Source organism: Gossypium arboreum, chromosome 4 (genome assembly GCF_025698485.1).
Source record: "Gossypium arboreum isolate Shixiya-1 chromosome 4, ASM2569848v2, whole genome shotgun sequence".
NCBI classification, from domain to species: Eukaryota; Viridiplantae; Streptophyta; class Magnoliopsida; order Malvales; family Malvaceae; genus Gossypium; species Gossypium arboreum.
The window spans coordinates 81,403,407-81,423,341 of NC_069073.1; the positions used below are offsets into that span (position 1 = coordinate 81,403,407).

The 19,935-nt window shown below is 31.6% G+C and overlaps 2 protein-coding genes across 8 annotated transcripts; one reads left to right on the forward strand and one right to left on the reverse strand.

The window, feature by feature from the left end:
- The first annotated feature begins 12,751 nt into the window (after nt 1-12,751).
- Nucleotides 12,752-16,228, forward strand: LOC108457829 (heme-binding-like protein At3g10130, chloroplastic). Of its 7 annotated transcripts, none has more exons than XM_017756988.2 (8): nt 12,754-13,187; nt 13,276-13,362; nt 14,457-14,527; nt 14,609-14,710; nt 14,800-14,904; nt 15,088-15,223; nt 15,594-15,703; nt 15,790-16,228. In XM_017756988.2, the coding sequence occupies exons 1-8, from the start codon at nt 12,971-12,973 to the stop codon at nt 15,874-15,876; spliced, it is 915 nt and encodes a 304-aa protein (XP_017612477.1). In that variant the 5' UTR covers nt 12,754-12,970; the 3' UTR covers nt 15,877-16,228. The 7 variants fall into 7 exon arrangements, with proteins under 7 accessions (XP_052883270.1, XP_017612477.1, XP_017612479.1 ...); XM_017756990.2 differs by having other exon boundaries at nt 15,594-15,680; XM_053027308.1 differs by having other exon boundaries at nt 15,594-15,680; nt 15,802-16,228.
- Nucleotides 16,229-18,639: 2,411 nt separating this feature from the next.
- On the reverse strand, nt 18,640-19,330 carry LOC108457831 (uncharacterized). Its single transcript, XM_053027311.1, has one exon. The coding sequence runs from the start codon at nt 19,307-19,309 to the stop codon at nt 18,794-18,796; it is 516 nt and encodes a 171-aa protein (XP_052883271.1). The 5' UTR covers nt 19,310-19,330; the 3' UTR covers nt 18,640-18,793.
- Between the last annotated feature and the right edge of the window lie 605 nt (nt 19,331-19,935).

A 19,935-nucleotide genomic window follows, 5' to 3' on the forward strand; every position in this document is an offset into this window, starting at 1 on the left:
ACATGGCATCAGCCTCGATGATGATAGCCTGTGTGAGACCATGTCTGGAACATGGCATCGGCAACTTATCCCATGTTTGAGGCTTATAGAATATCTGGTAGTATTCCGAAAGGTTCGACTTTAAGATTACGAAAGTGATTTAATAAGGAAAGTAAAATAATGTTGTGAGTGGTACAGGTACCTATTTGGTATACATGAGTAATGAGCTCAAATTAGAAAATGTGATTTGAGTAGACAGTAATGAGTAAGTCAAGTTTATGCTTACCTTTAAGCTATGAGTATGATGACTAATGGTGAAATTGTTGTTGTATATTTATTTATATGCAACTTACTAAGCTTTACGCTTACTCTCTTTCCTTTCCTTTTTCTTTCAGTGCCACTTAATTAGCTCAAGGATCCCTAAAAGTCAGGGATATCAATCACACTATCAATCGAAGCACTTGGTATAGTATAAATCTTCTTTTAAGTATGGCATGTATAGGGCTAGACTAGGATGTTTGTTTTAATGAGAAATTGGTTATGTACTTTGGCTTAAGTCAAAAGCCCTTCATTTTGTATCAAGTCTAGAATAATGGCTATTATTCATTTTGGCAAATGAATATAATGTTGTTTCTATGGATGAATTGGTGTCTATTGTGGTGAAATTAGTATATTGAAATGATCTTGTGTAGGTTGTATAAAATGGGTGACAAAATGACTTGGAAGAATGGCCTCCTTTTGTCCACACGGGCAAGGTACACGGGCGTGTGTCTAGACCGTGTATGACACATGGCTCACTCCCATGGGTGTGTGTTATGGTCGTGCGTCCCCTGCACTTAAAATTTTAAGTCAGTTTAGTACACGGGTAGGCCACACGGGCGTGTGTCATGGCCATGTTTTAAAGTCAGTGTTGTACATGGGCGTGTGTCATGGCCGTGTTTTAAAGTCAGTGTTGCACAAGGGCTAAGGGCACGGGCATGTCCCAAGCCACACGGGCGTGTGTGACCATACAATCTATACCATACGGGCGTGTGGAGCTTTAAAGCATGAATTTTTCAAGTTTTTCTCAAGTTCTCGGTTTAGTCCTGAACAGTCTCTAATGTATGTTTTGGGCCTCATGAGCCTATTTAAGGGACATAATGCATGTGAACGAAAAGTTTAAGTTAAAAGAAATTTTATGGCCCAGTTTTATATGTGTACGCTTGAGTTAAGTCCAGTAGCACCTCAAACCCTTTCCCGACATTGGATACGGACGAGGGGTGTTACACAATTTGCCACCCTTTTCTCTTGCACGCCTAACAACTAAAATGACACCATTTCAATACATTTATAGGTAGCCAAAGACATGTTATTTCACACACATCTCAAGCCATTTATAACCATTCAATTCACTACTTAAATCCATATGCCAAACCATAAAGTTTACATAATTTCTAAATGCATTTCATCATCATTTTTTCATCTATTTCTTGCATCATAACATACCATTTCATCATCTCAAAGTCAAGACACAACATATCATTCTTCAAGCATTATTACTCCAACTTACAAACAACCAAAGAACAACCATGTAACTATACCAAACAAGCCAACATTTACAAGCCAAATCTCATGGCTAAAATCATAACTCAAAACATATCATTAACTCACTAGCCTATACATTTCATATACCATAATTACAAGCATTCAAAAATACCAACAAGTAGTCGATAGTGTGATGATTGTTCCCGATGATCCCCTATGTCCGAGCTAGCTTCGACAATCTATAAAACATGGAAAGAACACACAAAGTAAGCTTTAAAAGCATAGTAAGCCATATAAAAATAAATTCATCACATGAATATTTGCATAACAAATCAAATATGCTAAACATAGCTATTCACATTCAAATTCACAAACCTTTCTCATTGAACATATATTCAATATCTTAATCGGGTTCATCAAATACTTTCCCTTTCAATACTCATGTAAATCTTGTACGTACCTGAGTCACTTAGCTCATTCATATTTTCTTTCTCAACTTGACTTTGCCCGTTGATCTGTTCGAAATCGTTTAGGATACTCGAAAATCGCATAAGCTCGTACAATGCCATATCCCAGATATGGTCTTACGTGTTGTCACATATCGATGCCACTGTCCCAGACAGGGTCTTACACGAAATCATAATATGATGCCAATGTCCCAGACATGGTCTTACACGTAATCACAATACAATGTCAATGTCCCAGACATGGTCTTACATGTAATCACATCTCGATAACCTAATGTCTTGACATTCGTATCCTATATTATTCTTAGGTTCGTATGAGGCTTTCGGATGTCGTAGCCTTGTTGCTTCTTGCTCGTAATTACTCGTTCAACATTCATAACAATTCAATGACAAATAAACACATATAATTCAATTTGAAGGAATTTATTTGCATATGAACTTACCTCGTATTAGGAATAAATGGACCGGACCGACTATTCGTCAACTTTCGATTTTCCCTGATTTAAATCCGTTTTCTTTCGTTCTTGATCTATATACATTCAAAATTAACTTTTTTATTCATCAACACATTCAATTTCATCCATAAACACATATTTGGGCATTTTTTCACTTTAGCCCCTAAAGTTACACATTTATTCAATTTAGTCCCTATTTCATAAATACACAAAATTCACTAAATTCAATATGACGTCGAATTATCTATAGTCTCTAGCAGCTCATATTTTCATTTATTTTACAATTTAACCCCTTAATTTACACTTTTCTCAAATTAAACCCTAATTGACATTTTTGTCAAAAATCACTTTACAAAACATGTATGTCAAACACCAAGCTTGCATAATTTATCATCCAACATCATGAAATTCATGAATTCATCAATGGCAACTTTCAAAATCATCAACACTTTCTTTAAATTGAGGCATGGGCCAGCTAGTACTCAAAGCAACAATCACAAAAACATAGAAATCATTAAAAATCGAGCTCAAAACACTTACCAATTAAGCTAGGAGAGTGCTAAGTGTAACAATCCCTAAAATGGTTTTCTTTTTTTCTATACTCGATTGAAGAAAGATGAATGAAATTCATCTTTTTGTTTTGTTTAATTAAAACATAAGTTAATAACTAATTTACCAATTTAACCTTGGTTTAAAACATTAATAAATCACATAATATAAGGCCATTAATGTCCATTAACCTTATCAATGGCATAATAATATCATAAGGACCTCTTATTTAATAAACCATAGCAATTAAGCCCATTTAACTTATAGTATGCTACTTTTGCATTTTACGCGATTAAGTCTTTTTTTTCAAATTGAGCTATTAAACGATAGAATTAGTTCATAAAATTTTCACACATATATATTCACATGCTATAAACACTAAAAATAATATTAAAATAACACTGTTTTGATTTAGCTAAAACAGGCTATTACAGTATTGTTATAAAAATCACAAACCGAGTCGATTTTCAAATTTTGAATTTTCTGCTATGCAAGAAAACCGTTTTCATACCAGATTTTTTCCAACAGCTACCACCTTATGATCTCACCTCGCACTACCTTCTTGTAGTACCACTTAGCAATCTCACATCACGCTACTTCCTTGCAGTACACCTCACGATCTCACCTTGCGACACCACCTCGCGTTATCACCTCGCAATACCACCTTGCGATACCACTTAGCAATATCACTTAGCGGTATCATTTAGTGGTAGCACTTAATGGTAGCACTTAGGAGTATCACTTATTAGTATCACTCAGCTCCATGTTTAACTCCCTACAATACTCAATCAACTTGTTAGATTCTCAAGGCATCATTTGGCCAACTCAGGTCTCAAAAATGGGATAAAAATATGTTAAACACTTATTAAAGAATGAAACTAAAACTAAGCAAAAACTACAAAAAAGAGATTCAATGTAACACCCCAAACCCGGCCTAAAAGTTTAGACCAAATTCGGAATGCTACATTGATCACCGAAGTGATCGTGAGAAAATATTTATATAAATATCCTTTACTCGATTTTTGAAAAAACATAAATATCACATGTTCAAAATCCGAATAATAAAATGATTAAAACATAAAACAGCATTCTACCATAGTGTTAGTAAAAACCTTACTTTCAAAACTAAATTACAAATAGAAATCAAAAACCATAACTAATAATTTTTTAATCTCAGACTGCTTGAGTCCTTCGCATACCGAGTCCAGCAACAAAATTTCCGAAATGTACTTGAAAAGGGAAACAGAAGAGGGGGTAAGCTATACGAGCTTAGTGTGAGATCAAACTAACTAACTACCGAAACAGGAACAAATACAGTAAACTTGAAAATAGTTCAATGGTGAATTCGGTTGAGAGAATGCAAAAATGAAGAAGATGGACACATTTTCTTTTAGTTATTTTTACTTTAATTACCTATTTACCATTTTATCCTTTTAAAACCTTAATAATGTTAATAAAACCAAACCCATAAATTTCCACTACCACATAAATGATCTAATTATCTTATAAGTCCTCTTACATTAAAGTTCTATAGCCATTTAACACCTTTAGCTACTAGAACTACACTTTTTCACCTTTTACGATTTAGTCCTTTTCATGAAATTAAGCATGCAAACATTAAAATTTCTTAACAAAATTTTTATACGATACTACTAACATACTGTAGACATTAAAATAATAATAAAATAAATATTTACTCGTCATATTTATGGTCCCGAAACTGCTATTCTGATTTCACCAAAAATGGATTGTTACATCGATAGTCCGGAATACTTATTGAATGTCTATAACCAATGGCCTATTGCTCAATTATTGTCCAAGCACCATGCGAAAACAAGAAAGAAAAGAATCAAAGAAACAAAAGAAGAATATTTTTTGAATTTTTTTAAAAATTGGCATAAAAATAGAAAACATGCAATTAACACACAAAAACAAAGAAAAATAAAATAATGTACATCCCCCACACACTTAAATTACACATTTTTCTTAATATGCAACCTTATACAAAGAAAGAAGGTTACTGAACTTCCCTAGCAGCGTGATCACTCATAGTAGTATGGTCAAATTGTGCTTAGCCATTTTAGCAAAATAAGAATTACCCAAACTTCAATTATGTCATGCTTAGCCTTTTTAGCATATTCAAATTCAATTACTAAATTATAGGGTTCAACTTACCTATTAATGGTTAATTAGCCATTAAATATGAGGTCAAACAAATTTCACTCTGAATGAGTATTGGACCAAACATATATCCTCTTGTCACAATTTTGCATAAGTTTCACTTAAGGCCTCTTATTATCTTCTCTTATTCTTCCAATTCATTCTCCACCAATTGAGGCACTCCTTAAATTTCATGAACTCCTTTGGGCTCTCTTTGGAGTACGGAAGACAAAAACCCTTATAGGGGATAATACCTTTCGTTGAGGGTCGTAGACATTCCCCTCAACAATTTTAAATAGATTTTAACCTCTAACCATTTTTTTATAAATATGTTTGGTGGTTGAACATAAAATATAAAAATATGTATTGTTGGTTGAACATAGAATATTAGCAAAACGCTAATTGTTTTTACATAATCAACTAAATAAAGAGTGTTCTTGCTCGGAATTGTTGTTGTTGTTTTTTTTTTATGGGTTTTCAAAAAGATCCATGAATATTTTTATATGCATGCTCATACATCATGCAACCAACGAGTTTAAGGATAGTGGAAATGATAAAATATTTGAAAGCAGAAGTTGGAAACTTTGTGTGTGAAATTAAAAGTTCCCACAAGGTTTCATAGAATTAACTTCAAGTCAATTTTTGGAAGTCTTCCATCTAGATTGTGGAAAAGTAGTTAGACAAAGACATGCGGGTCTTTGAGCTATCTTAATAATGCACTTTGAAACTTCTAATTTGTAACTTTATAGCTTGAGATTATGCTTGATCATGGGTCAAGCCGATGTAAAATTTTAGGCTTATTTCTGAAGCCCAGGCTTGGTCTGAAAAATGGGTTTAAAATTTTTTCCAATTCTAACTAGATAAAAAATGCTAAACTCGAACTTGACCCAGTCTTCCATATTAAAGTTTTTATATTATTATTTTATATAAAACAAATTTAAAAATATAATACATCAAATACGCTAAAAACATTAAAATAAATATTTCCTAACGATTGAAAATACATTTAAAAAATGTTTTATACTTAAATAACATTAAAATAGTTACAACTTAGCAAATAAATGTCTCTAAAATAGTAATAAAATTAACAAAACAAGAATTATACAATATTCAAACAATAACAACCAAATTGTAACAATATAATAGCAAAATAACAACAAAACATCAACAAAATGATAGGAAAAAAAAAAAACTAGGCAGATTCGGGCCGAGCTTGGGCAAAAAAAACTTATCTGAGACTCGGCCCATTTAGAAAACAGGTCTTATTTTTTTGTCTAAACTCATTTTTCGGGCTTATATTTTTTCTTAAACGTTCTCACTTTTCGAGTGAACTTTTGAAACTGAACGGGTGACTTGACCCGTAATCAAGTTTAGTAAAAATACAATGATTTCATGGAAGAAGTTCAAAGCCTTACAGAGTTGCTGGTTTCGGATCAAGATATGTAAGTGTACTAAATAATTGATAATTTATGTGATTGATTAGAAGGATAATTATTTAATATATTGGTGGAAAATTTCAAATTCACAAGTGAAATTAAAATTTTCACTTGTCTTTAAATTATATTTAAAAATTAATAAATGAATAGAATATGTGAAAAAATGTCATCTCACGTGTAAAGTTAAAATTTTACATCTGTACAAAATATTACCCGAATTAGAATTGTATAAAATTTTAGGTTTTCTAAATTAAGAAAGCAAAAACCGGTGGTAGTAAGAGTAATAGATTAGCTATATACAATCCTTAAAATTGAAAAGAAGGTGATGAATTCAAACAAATCCAATTTCACAAAAGAGTTATTATTAATCAACATTTTCAAAATTTCATTTATAAATTTTCTTAAATTATATTTTATTAACATACAATAATTAGTATTCATATATACGATAAGGCATATGGATATTGACTCAATTATAAATATATATATATATATATATATATATATTAGGCACTTAAAAGTTTATAATTTAAGTGCTTACATTATATAATATTTTCATTTTGATCACTCTTGTTAAAATAAAAATGACAAGCATATGTGACAGTTAAAAAATCGATATAATAACAAATTTAGCCATCAATTTTTACATGTTATATCAATTTAGTCATAATTTTAAAAATTAACCCTCAAAATTTACAAATGATCTTAATTTGATTTTAATTCTAAAAATTTAAAAAGTATATAAAATACATAAATATTTTAAAATATATATAATAATAAAGCTAAAAATATATAAAATTTAAAAATATGTAAAATATATAATTTTAAAAAATATAATAATAAATTTAAATTTTATATTAATATTAATATTAAATAAAATAAAATTACCTCCTCCCCACAGCCATCCCTCTCCCTCCCCCCTCTCTCTCTGTGTTGTTGCTGCACTTAAATATTAGAATCGGAGAAAAAGATATATCTACGACGATGGCAGAGTTTAGTAGGGTGGCTCCGGTAAAATTTTATTTTATGTATTCTATAATTTATAAAATTTTAAAATAGTAAAATAAATTATAATTTAATTTCTTAAAAATAATAAATTTTTAATTTAATCTTTTAAAATTTATAAAAATAACTATTAAAATAATAAAATTATATTTTTACTACCATAAAAAAAATTTCTCCTACGCGACTGTTTACGGAGTTGACAATTACTAGAGGGTTTTTGTTTGCAAAACCCATTCCAATAGGTGGTCGGACCAAGATAAGGCTTTGTTGTTCGCTCATCTTGTTTAGCAGGCTCTGCTTGACCATTTCAAAAGACTGCTCTAGGTTCATCAGCTGCATCATGGTAGACAGCACTAGTGTTCTTAAAAGAAAGGTTGGATGTTTGCTTTCAGTCACATGGATAGCTACCAACCTAACTCTTGTTGAGCAAACCCGTTATGGATGAATAACCCGCTGAACAGATCGAAAGCATCATTGGTAGCGCTTTCTTTCTGCAATCATTATCATATTACTGCATCTCTTTTTGAGAAAGTTGGAGGAGCGAAATATAAATTGCATTAGTTTAAGGCATCTTATTGAGCTTACAAATTTAACAGGTGTTCATGAATGTGGATTCATTTCCCATTTCCGGTGGTGGGGGAAGGGGAGAGTGACGGGGTATTTTTATTTTATTTAATATTAATATAATTAGTTTTTATTTAATATTAAGATTAATATTTGTATATATTTTAAAATTTATATAATATTATTTTTGTCAACAATTTTATTTTTATATATTTTAAATTTTATTATTATATATTTTGAAAATATTTATGTACTTTTATTTTTAATTTTTTAAAATTAATATCAAATCGAGACCATTTGTAAATTTTGAGGATTAATTTTTAAAATTATGATTAAATTGATATAATATGTAAAAGTTGAGGTTAAAATTTTTATTATACTAATTTTTTAACTATCACGGTAGCTTATCAATTGTGATTTTAATGAAGCAATCAAAATGACCGAATTATATAATTTAAGTGCTTAAATTATAAACCTTTTATTTTAAATATCTAAAATAAAAATATTTTATAATTAAGTGACTATCTATATAATTTACCTTAATTTTAAGAAAAGCTTCAAGCTTCTGTGGATTTTATGGGATGAATATAATAATACATATTATTTGCATTTTTGAAATCTATATAACTATATATAAAAGCCTTCCTTTGGGCCTTCCTTCTACTTACAAGTTACAGGTGAGTAGCTAAATCAAGCTTTTTTTTTTTTGTTGCATTTTATCAAAATAGTTAAATTTTAGTTTTCATCCTTTTAATATGTCTAAGTTCAAACGGCCTTCCTTCTACTTACATGTGGTACACTCAAACCATGCTTTTTTTCTTTGTGCATTTTGATTAAATTTCAGTTTTGGTCGGTCTAAAATGTCTATAATTTAAATTTAATTTTTATACTTTAATTTTTAATATAAATTGGTTCCTATTAAATTTCAAATTTGGTCAGTTTAAAATGTCTAAAATTTAAATTTAAATTTTATATTCTAATTTTTAACATAAATTAGTCCCTATATTTTTATAATGTCATTTATTAGTTCAATAGTTAATATTATTAACTTTTTATTAAAATATTGTGTAATTATTTATAATTTTAAAGTAGATTTTAAATCTATAAGGTTAAGAGATTAAATTATTAAAAATAAAAATTAGAGTAAATTTCAAAAGTATGAAGTGCAGAGATTTAGAATTATAGTTGTTTGAACCAAACCAGTTTGGCCAGTATGATCAAGAAGTGACTGAAGTACTAGTCTAGAGAGAGACATTAGATTAATTGACCCGAATATGGGTATGGATCGATTGAACCAAACTAAAAAATCGATTGAATCGATTGAATTAACCAATAATTTGACCAAGAGTTATTCAATTTTAAAAACCTTAAATTTCAAATTTAAGATAAATAAATAATCATCCCAACCAAACCTTCTATTATGGCTAAAATACTAATAAATGCCATTTTTTTAAAATTACAAAAATAGACCGAATCTTTGAATATTTATGGGAATGGGCCAATCTTGGTAAAACGCTGCTAGAAACTTTTTTAGATGCTCTAGCTGGACGCGTTTTTAGCATATTGACAGAAAAACGCTTCTAGATTTTTTCCATATCAACACTAAAAAGTGGCAGCACTAATGTTTTTGTTTTTAAAAAATTTTTGGTGTTACCTATTAATCTGGAAATGAAACTTATAAAACAGGAGTTTATATAGACCTAAAGTCTCATTTCCCTTGTTTTCTTAAACAATATGAGATATGAGATATGAGATATGTGTATATGTGTATATGTAAACTAATGAATAGGTTTGCAACTTGTTTCTAAACAATATGAGATTTCATACTCTTTTAACTAACAACATAAGATTAAATGCTACACTATATTTTATAATTTTTTATGGGTAAATTACATAAACAATCACTCAACTTTAGGGTAGCTAACAAAACAGTCACCTAGGTTTCATTTTAGTCACTTAACTTTGAAAAAAATAACAAAACAGTCATTTTAACCATTTTTCGTTATAGACGTAACGGAAAAATGACATGGCATTTAACGATGGGTTAGCTATCATTTTAACAGTCTTTTTTAACCCTAAACAGCCCTGGGCAGTAGAAGAAGGAGAGAAAAAAAAGAATAAAAGAAGAAACAGAGAAGAAGAAGAAGATGAAAAAGAAGAAGAATAAGAGAAAATGGAAGGAGATGAGACTAGTGCTCAATTGCTTGAGTCTGCTGCACCAAGGGTTCAAAGAAGTTTTGCTAATTTTAGAGGCTCTCATGCCGATTCATCCTTTGCTGCAACTTCTGTTATGTATATATATTCCTATCAATAAATACCACTTTTCCTCCATTTTTTTTCTTCTTCTTAAACTCTTTTTTTTCTTTCTTTTTTCACTTTCAGTGAAAATTTAGGGGATTCCGCTACTGTTTTCCTTTCCTTACATATGATTACATAAGATAACGTAATCTAGAAAAGACTTAATTGTTGCACCAGCAGCAGAAACAGTAGCAGCAGACGCCTATGAAGAAATCGAAGAGCAAAGAAGAAGATATAGGGGCGTTAGGCAAAGGCCATAGGAGAAATGGGCGGCTAAAATACGCGATCCTCACAAAGTAGCAAGAGTTTGGCTAGGCACCTTTGATACTGCGGAAGTTGCCGCAAGAGCCTATGATAAAGCTGCTTTGAAATTCAGGGGAAGCAGGGCTAAATTAAATTTTCCTGAACTTGTAAGGCTTGTTCCTCAATCAATGCAGAACTTTCCCACTACCTAAACATCAGTTTTTAGTTCTTTAACAACCCAGTTTTGGCCACCTTCTTCAACGCCATTGCCATCGCTTTACTAGTCCCAACATCTTCACAGCCCTACAGTTGATATGCTGAGAGATTACTAGCAGTAGTCTCAGTTGCTATAGAGTTCTACTAATTTCCATGGACAAGAAGCTACGAGCTTGATGGAACAGATGATGCAATCGGCTCAATTATCTAACTTTCAACACCTATTTCTATCTTCTTCTTTGTCACCTTTTCCTTCTTCATTTGTAGCTCCTTCTTCTTTTGCTTCATCATCTTCTTCTTCCTCTGTTTCTTTTCCTCTGGTTTTTATTGAGCATCAACAATTGCATGTTTTTAGGCAGTCATCTAATCAAAGTCGGGCAAGTGGGTTAGATTTTCCAGTGCCTCTGTGGTCTCATCTAGTCATTATCCTTCATCCATTGGTGCATAGTAATCTCATGGTTTTTCAGGGATGCGGGTGGCATGGAGTTGTTCAGCAACTGTTTTTGTGGCTCCTGATTTGTAGCCATTGTTCTATTGTGGGAGAAAGAAGATGAAGAGAAAAGAGAGAAGAACAAGAAAAAATAAAAGAAGCATAAAGAGAAAGAGGTTGAGGGAGAAGAAGATGAAGAGAAAGATGAGAAGAAAAATCATTCTGGCCAATCATCTTTTCTTTTTTTGTTTGACCCTTTGACTATTCGTCTTACGTGGCAAGTTAACTGGCCACATCAACTAACTGGCCACATCAACTAGTTAACTTGCCATGTCAGCGCTCCCGTTAACCCCCTAACAGAAACTGTTAATCAGTGACTATTTTGTCACTTTTTCATAACGTAAGTGACTGTTTTGCAACTTTTCGAAAGTTGAGTGACTGAAATGAAATCTAGGTGACTGTTTTGTCAGCTACCCCAAAGTTGAGTGACTGTTGTTGTAATTTACCCTTTTTTTATTTTCTTTTCCTGCAATTCCAAAGACTAGTAACAAAAATTATGAGCCAAAGAAATTTAACAATAGCAAGCAAATCATTTATGCTTTGTTTAATATTAAAATATGACTCTACGATTCGAAAAATTAGATTAAATTTTTGTATATAATCTGTATTAGTTATATTTATATAACGTATAAGCCATGTGTATTAGTTTTAAGAAAATGAATTTAAATTTAAACCTAAATCTCTATATCAAATTACTAAACAATAAAATGATGTGAGTACAATATTAATACTATATAAATGAATTATTAATGTGTAGAATATTTAAAATTTATAATACTCTAAACAAATAAAAATAATATTATAAATTGACATCACGATTAAAATTGTAATGAATTTCAACACATTACTTTAAACTAAATTTTTATTCAAAATAAACCTTAATAACAAATTATGTAAAATATAAATACAACTATCGACATGTAAAAATTTTCTAAAAGAAACTAAAACATAAAAGGAAAACATTTGTTACATTATCAATAAAATTTTAAACTTTATAAGAAGAAAAATTATAAAATATAATGTAGCTTTTAATTTTATATTGTTAGTTAAAAGAGGAAGCAACCCCACATTGTTTGGAATAAGTTGCAAATCTATTCATGAGTCTATATATACACATATCTCATATTCCACATTGTTTAAGAAAATAAGATAAATAAAATTTTGGATCCATATAAAGATCTATTTTATAAAATTTATTTTCACATTAATAAGTAATATCACCTCCGATTAAAAGTGTTTTTTAAAATTTTTCTTATCAAAATTGACCTATTTCTGAAAATATTTAAAAATTAACTTACCTTGGTAATTTAAAAAAGCGGCATTTATTGGTAATTTATCCTTCTATTATATTATACTAATGCATACTTTAAAAACGCTAATCCGATTAGACAAGTTAAAAGAGAAAAATCTAGTATCTTGTTTTCATGGGTCTAATCCTTACCGGGAAAACTCCAACCGTCTCATTGTCAAATTGTATTATTTATATAATTTATATATATTCTTTCCGGCTGAAATTAAACGCAACAATCTGTAACAGATAATTTCGACCTCCAAGAAAGCATTTGCTTCCTTTCAAAGCCATCGATGGCAGCTCAATCTCTTGCCAGAACCCTAATTCTTTCTTCAACCCTAACCCCTAATATCAACCCACCATCCTTCAACTGCCTCAAGTCTATGGCCCCGACGGTGAACACAACAACCACCTTAGCTCCGCTGCAGAGACGAACCATGTCTGCGTTCGAAGCTCGAATCTCCCTTGTCTTCGCTCTCGCTTCTCAAGCTTCCTCTGTCTCTCAACGACGTAAATGTTCAGTTTCGAATTCCAAATATTCCAAAATTTCATTTCTTTAGATTTTTTAATTTTAAATTTCAAAATAATTTCCTTGTAGTTTTGATGGACTTGGCCTCAGAGACTGCAAAATACGTGTTTCCGAAGAGGTTTGAGAGCCAGAACTTGGAGGAAGCGCTAATGGCAGGTTACTTTTTGTATTGGATTTAAGTCATTCATGTTAGCCAATTATAGCATCAAGATTAATAGTGTTTAATGAACGCCTTGCAATTTGTGAAGATGTAGCGAATATTTCATGGACAAATAGTAGAACTGTACTCGGCAAAAAAAATTGTACGAAAATATTAAACCCTTTATGGTTCCGAGGGCTGGGTAGAGATTCTGTAATCCAGAATAGGTCCCATTTTAATAAATAATAATATAAAATGTATGTTCAATATTTTCAAGTGTAAACTTGACTAATAGCTATCCAACTATAAATAAAATTTGTTTGATGGTTCAACTATGAAAAATTATAAAATGGTTACATTGGTAGTATTTTTTTTTAGTCATCCAATTATGAAAAAGTTAAAAATAGTTGCCCTATTATTCAATTTCATCATTTTTATCACCAGTGGGCTAACAATAACTTTTAAAATTGACATAATAATAATTTTAATATTTAAAATTTATAAATTATGTCAATTTAATCTTGATTATTAAAAAAGTTAGCCTCAACATTTACAGGTGTACTTTGTTTTTGTTTTTTTAGTTTTGTCTTTATTTTGACATCGAGAGATAATTTAAAAAACTAATAAAAGATGAAAATTATTATCTTAGACTTTTAATTTTTTATTTTATTTTATATTTTTAATCAAATTTAATTGATAAGTTTTTTTTGGCTTTTTAGGTAGAAGGTTCATAAAAAAAATAAAACTGCAAAAAGATTAAATTACATAATGTGTAAATATTGAGGGTTAAAGTTGCTATTATGTCAATTTTAAAAGCTGCTACAATTAGCTAGCTATTGAAGAAAATATTGAATAATTAGGTGACTATTTTATAACTTTGCATAGTTAGATGATAAAAAAGAAAAATATTAATAGTTAGGTTAGTAATAAGGTAGTTTTATCCTATTTTTAAATACTAACCGAACTTGAGGACGACATCAGCTTAGGCTAGACTTGGGCAAGCAAAAATAAATTGCTTTGTGACTGGGACACCTCTTGTACACCTCTAAGTATTTACCTTTTAGTTTGTTTTATTGACATTTTCTCCTTTTACATGGACTTATTGGTGCAGTCCCTGATCTTGAGACGGTGAGGTTTAAGGTTTTGAATAGGGCAGACAAGTATGAGATAAGGGAAGTAGAGGTACGCATTTAACTTTTGGGTTTGTTCTTAGTTTAATATTTACTATGTACAATCTAAAGAGAATTAGGATTGTTATTACAGCCTTATTTTATAGCTGAGACAACAATGCCAGGGAAGACTGGATTTGATTTTAATGGTTCATCTCAGTCTTTCAATGTTTTAGCTGAGTACCTGTTTGGTAAGGTAGTTAGATTTTCTGCTTTAAATTGGAAAATTTTCTTTCTATAATCATCTCTTTTAATTTGCTTATTCTATATGTTTGATGCTTATAGAATACTAGTAAGGAGAAAATGGAGATGACTACCCCTGTTATTACAAGTAGGACTAGATCTGATGGGGAGAGGATGGAAATGACAACATCTGTGATAACGAAGAAGGTAAGTTTTTGTGTTAGGATTGCATGCTCTAACTTTTTAAGGGTTTCTGAAACTCTAGTTGTTTATAAATTTGGTCCATAGTTACTTTTGTATTGGCTTGCAATGCATTACAACTATTTCATGTCCTATATAATTAATTGTTCATTAAATTGGTTCTTATCTGTTTGACAACTTATGATCTAGGTGGAAAATCAAGATAAGTGGCAGATGTCATTTGTCATGCCATCCAAGTATGGCTCCACTCTGCCATTACCTAAAGATCCTTCTGTGAGGATCAAGGAGGTGCCAAGGAAAGTAGTTGCAGTTGTTGCTTTCTCAGGTTTGTTCTTAGCCTCTGTGTAGTCGAAGGCATCAGAAAACAAAAATGAATCAGGTTAAGATTTCCCAAGTAATTTGCAAACTTTAATGGATAATACAATTATGAGTTGTCATCTGTAAGTTCCAAGCATATTGTCAAACAGTTTTTTATTTTGATTCAAATAGTTGCAGGTAACTGTTTATTGGAGTGACCCTCGAATTTTAAAATATCGTTTTAACCTTGTGTAAAATCTTTTTCTTTAGAGCATAAAACTACGGTTTATTTCAATTTAAGGAAAAAAGAAAGCATGACATTGGTAAATTATGTGCTTCAACTGTGAAGCTCCCCGAACTAAAATTGTTAATGAATTATGATCATGTTCTTGCACCAGGTTTTGTCACTGATGAAGAAGTTAAACGAAGGGAATTGAGATTAAGAGATGCTCTGAAAAATGACAGCGGGTTTCGAGTTAAAGAAGGTACTTCTGTGGAAGTTTCACAGGTCAGATCTGTAGTTAATTATCTTTAATGAAGTCAGCCTCTAAATAAGTTGTTTCTGGGAATACCTTTCTAAAAATAGCTCCATAGTTTTGGTTGCAGTACAATCCACCATTTACGCTTCCATTTACCCGCCGTAATGAGATAGCATTGGAACTAGAAAAGAAGAAAGAATAGCTCTGGATAATGAATTCTAGAACCCTGAGGTATCTGCTTGCTGAATATGCAATGTTTTCCCTGTAAACTCAGTTACACACTTGTTTAATATTTGCCTGGCCTGGTGGTATACGTGACCAATCCATCTCTATGATTGTACACATTTATTCAGTTATCCTTCTGGAACTCAATTAGACATAACTACTGATGTATATAGTAGTGGAAGACTAGCAAACTAAGTTGATGGTTAGTGGTTTTACAATGCAGATTTTGTTTGGATTTTGGTCATCTCGAACTGTTGATTCATATATGTCACAGTACATTGCAATTTCTTTTCTAAAAACAATGGATCGTAATGTCTTTAAATGAAAAACAGTCGGTGTGGCTGAACTGTTCTATACTGACTGTTTACAGTGCAAGTTCCACAACATTCGGAGATGCACTTTGACTAGAAAATTAGCTTCCTTCTCTTTTGGTTTGGGACTCGAACTACTTTTGGACATGAGAAAGTGATAAAGCTGAAGTCAGATTCGTGGTGCATTAGAATCCTTGATTAGAGGCACCCCTACCATACTCGGTGTGCCTCTTTAAGGATCCATATGCACCCTCAGGGTTACTTGGACTGCAGAATAAAAGGATTTGTGGAATGCAAACCACAAAGTAATCCGCTATGTACCAAATTCGTGGTACGATAGTAATATGCTTTAGTTCACTTTAGAAGGAGCATTTACTTATGTTTAAGTGTTCCAAATTCCAAATTCCCAGAAAATTAGCAGAAGAATAAATAATAGACAATTTCGATATGGCTGCTATCTTCACCTTCCTTTTGTTTTCTTCACTTCTCATTTCTTTTTTCTGTTCTGTTTTTCCAAAATGGAGGTCCTTACATGCATTGTTGCCCAATGGCCACAACATTTAAAGCTTTCAGTGAAGTCATCATGCTTCTAAACAGTTCTCCCACTGCTTTTCTTTTAAATCTTGTTAAAAGAGTTCTGGGTGGGAACTTCATTTTCTTCCCATGGTAGGACTGTTTACGCTTATAAACCAAACCTATGAAAACCAATCGTGGTAGTGTAAAAATATATTTTATTCATATAAAAATCATTTTAGGCTGGAGACCAAGTCTGTATCTTAACTGTACCTTTCCCTGCAGGCCTAATAGTGGGGATGTTTCAAAATCTGACCACCCTCTTTAGTGGAAGAAGACTATCTTTGGGTTTTTAATATTGAACTTTTTGATGGGTAAGATATAGGTCTGTATTTGACATTAATATGCTCAATTCTTTTCCAAACTTTTTCCACATATTTGGAGGATTATTCTCCAATGTTGTGTTCAAATATATTTCTGATATAGATGTCAAACACGGATAATTTAGGGAAAATGAAGAGTCTAAATTACATATATTACACCTACATGATAAAGTGAAACAGAAGTGTCTATAATCAGTACTTTGAATCCTACAAATATTCTGAATATACCCTGAATGAGGAAAGAGCTATCAGCTAAATCTAAGGTGACGCTATGCAAATAGTTGTGGCTCAGCAAGTTAAAAAATGCCATGTATGGCAAACTTGGTGCCATGCCTTTTCCAATGAATGAGGCACTTAAGACGGCTGATCATCAAGCATGTTCATGGAGTACCGCATCTGTTATTCCTAGCTTGTTTTGGGGCTCTTTTTTCTCTTTGCTTGACATGCTCTGGATGTTTAAATGAAAAATAGGGTTGTGTTTACTTATTATCACAACGGTGTGTATGTATTAATTTATCTGTGTTGATGTCTCTGTACATCCGTTTGACCATGGTTAGAAGCATTTAGTCTTTCATTCATAAAACGTTTTATTTTTTGTTGCAAAAATTTATGATGATTTGAAATGATTTTGTGAATATATTCAACTTCCAGAGTGTGGTAATGACATGGAACACATCTTATCAAATTCTATTTTACCTTCATTTTCGGAACCTTTCTGTTTTTAAATTTTAAATTTTATTATGATTTATTAGCTATTGATGTTTTCATGATATAGTTTAGGTTTATTTTCAGAAACCAGTGCTCTTAGAAGAAGCAAATTGAGAGCTTGATTAGTGTTGGAAATGTGGCCAATGCCAGAGTATCATGATTCATGGCTTCTAGACATACCAAAGCGAACTCCCCTAAGCTTTTCCTGCACCAGATAATGAATTCTTTTACCGGGTCAAGTTGACTTGCCCTAACAGTCTATGAAAGCATTGCCTACTAATTATGAGCAATAAGCACAAATGCTATCATGGGTGGAGTAGTAGACGCACCACCATAACCCTGATAATTACCACCGCAGAAAATATAACTAGACTTGTTTTAGGTAGGTTAGGCTCTAAAGGATACATTAGTTGCCAGCATTCCATTTTTCCTTTTCAAACTTCCTTTTATGGTGAGATGGCTATTAGAAATGTTCTTTTAATGACTTGGCAGGTGAGACTTGATCTAGTAATCACTTCTTTTTGTGGAACATATTAATTTAAGTTACCTACAATGTGGTGAAATATGAACTCCATTGATGAACCTTGATTCTTATTTTGACATAAAAGGGTGCTGAGATTTTGAATATTTTCTGTTTGATCGGGGTTTTTACCGACTAGTAATTAGCTCTTTGTGTCTGAGACCTGGTAATAAAGACCTGTGCATTTTGTTTTAGTTTAAGCAGAAGTGATCGATATTCTTCGTTGCTTCGTTTAACTGAGTGGTAGAAGCCATTTAAGTGATGTCAAACACGACAAAGTCATGGATGTTCACAAAGGGCATGGATTCGGTTCAAGAGTACTCATCTTTCTGTCAGCTGATTCTCGTAAAGGAGCATCATATATTGTGTAGTGACATTGTTGCAGTATATTTCATATATGCGTGTATATGTATATACTTGAATTTAAGATAATTCTAGCTAAAAGAGTGATATGCTTTACTAGTTTACTTCATCTATACTTTCCAAAACAGGCTTCCACTTCCACCCTCCGCTGTTACCAATAGCATCCGATTTGTGTATCTGAGACACCATATCCTGAACTGTAACTCCTTGTTTTTGAATCAGCTCCTGCAATTCTCGCTTAGTGATTATCAACTTAATTCTTACGACACCAGGGCTTCCTTTATCATCATCATTCACTTCTGGATTCAAAAACCGTACCTTCTTTTCCTTGCACTTATTGATTGCTGTTGATGGAAGAGGTACAAGGTAATATAGGTGGCCGGGGAGCATGTTAGCATCAGGCTGAAAATGGTGGAAGCCAGAGAATGTATCAGAGATAGCATGAGCAAGGAAGTCTGATAAAACTTGTTCAACTTTGATGGGTGGTTGATATTCAAGGATTTTTCCATCAGTTTTCATAACTCTGATTAGCTTCTGTTGTTGAGCTAAGCAATTCCCCATGGCTTTGTTTTGTTTTGCAGTTGCTTGCAATAGAAAACAGACTTTTATCATGAAAGGTTGAGTTACTGAATCGAGGATGTTTGAAGTGTTAATTTGTTGGTATTTAAACAAAGTGATTATGGCAATGCCCTTATAACATTCAAATATTACATTAATGCCTGCCCTTTCTTTGGACCCCATTGATGGATTAAGAAGACGACTGGGGGCTTGACTTTTGGTATTCAAATCATATTGAATCCCGATTAAATATAAAGTTGAAGTTAAACTCTTTTAAAGAGGAGTAAACTCTTTTAACATTATTTTTTCTTTCGAACTTAAAACCATACAAAAATACTATTAAATTACTTTATCTTAGTAAATCATTTCATTTCGAGAGTTGACAAAAAAATTATTTTGAGTTAATGGAGCAGACTCAGAGTTATAGGCTGGATTTGAATGAATTGAAGTAGGTTATTTTGATTTTTGTTCTTTGCAAAATTAAATTTGAGTGGGTTGGAAGTGTTTGAAATGTGGTTATGGATTGGGTCTTTTTTGGCAACAACTATGAGGTAGGAGAAAACAAAGCAATATATATATGTAGAGATAGGTAAACAAGTTGCAATTTGGCTCTTCATGTTTGGAAAAAGTATTTATTTAAAATATCTTATTTCTTGTAGCATAACACAATTAAAATATTT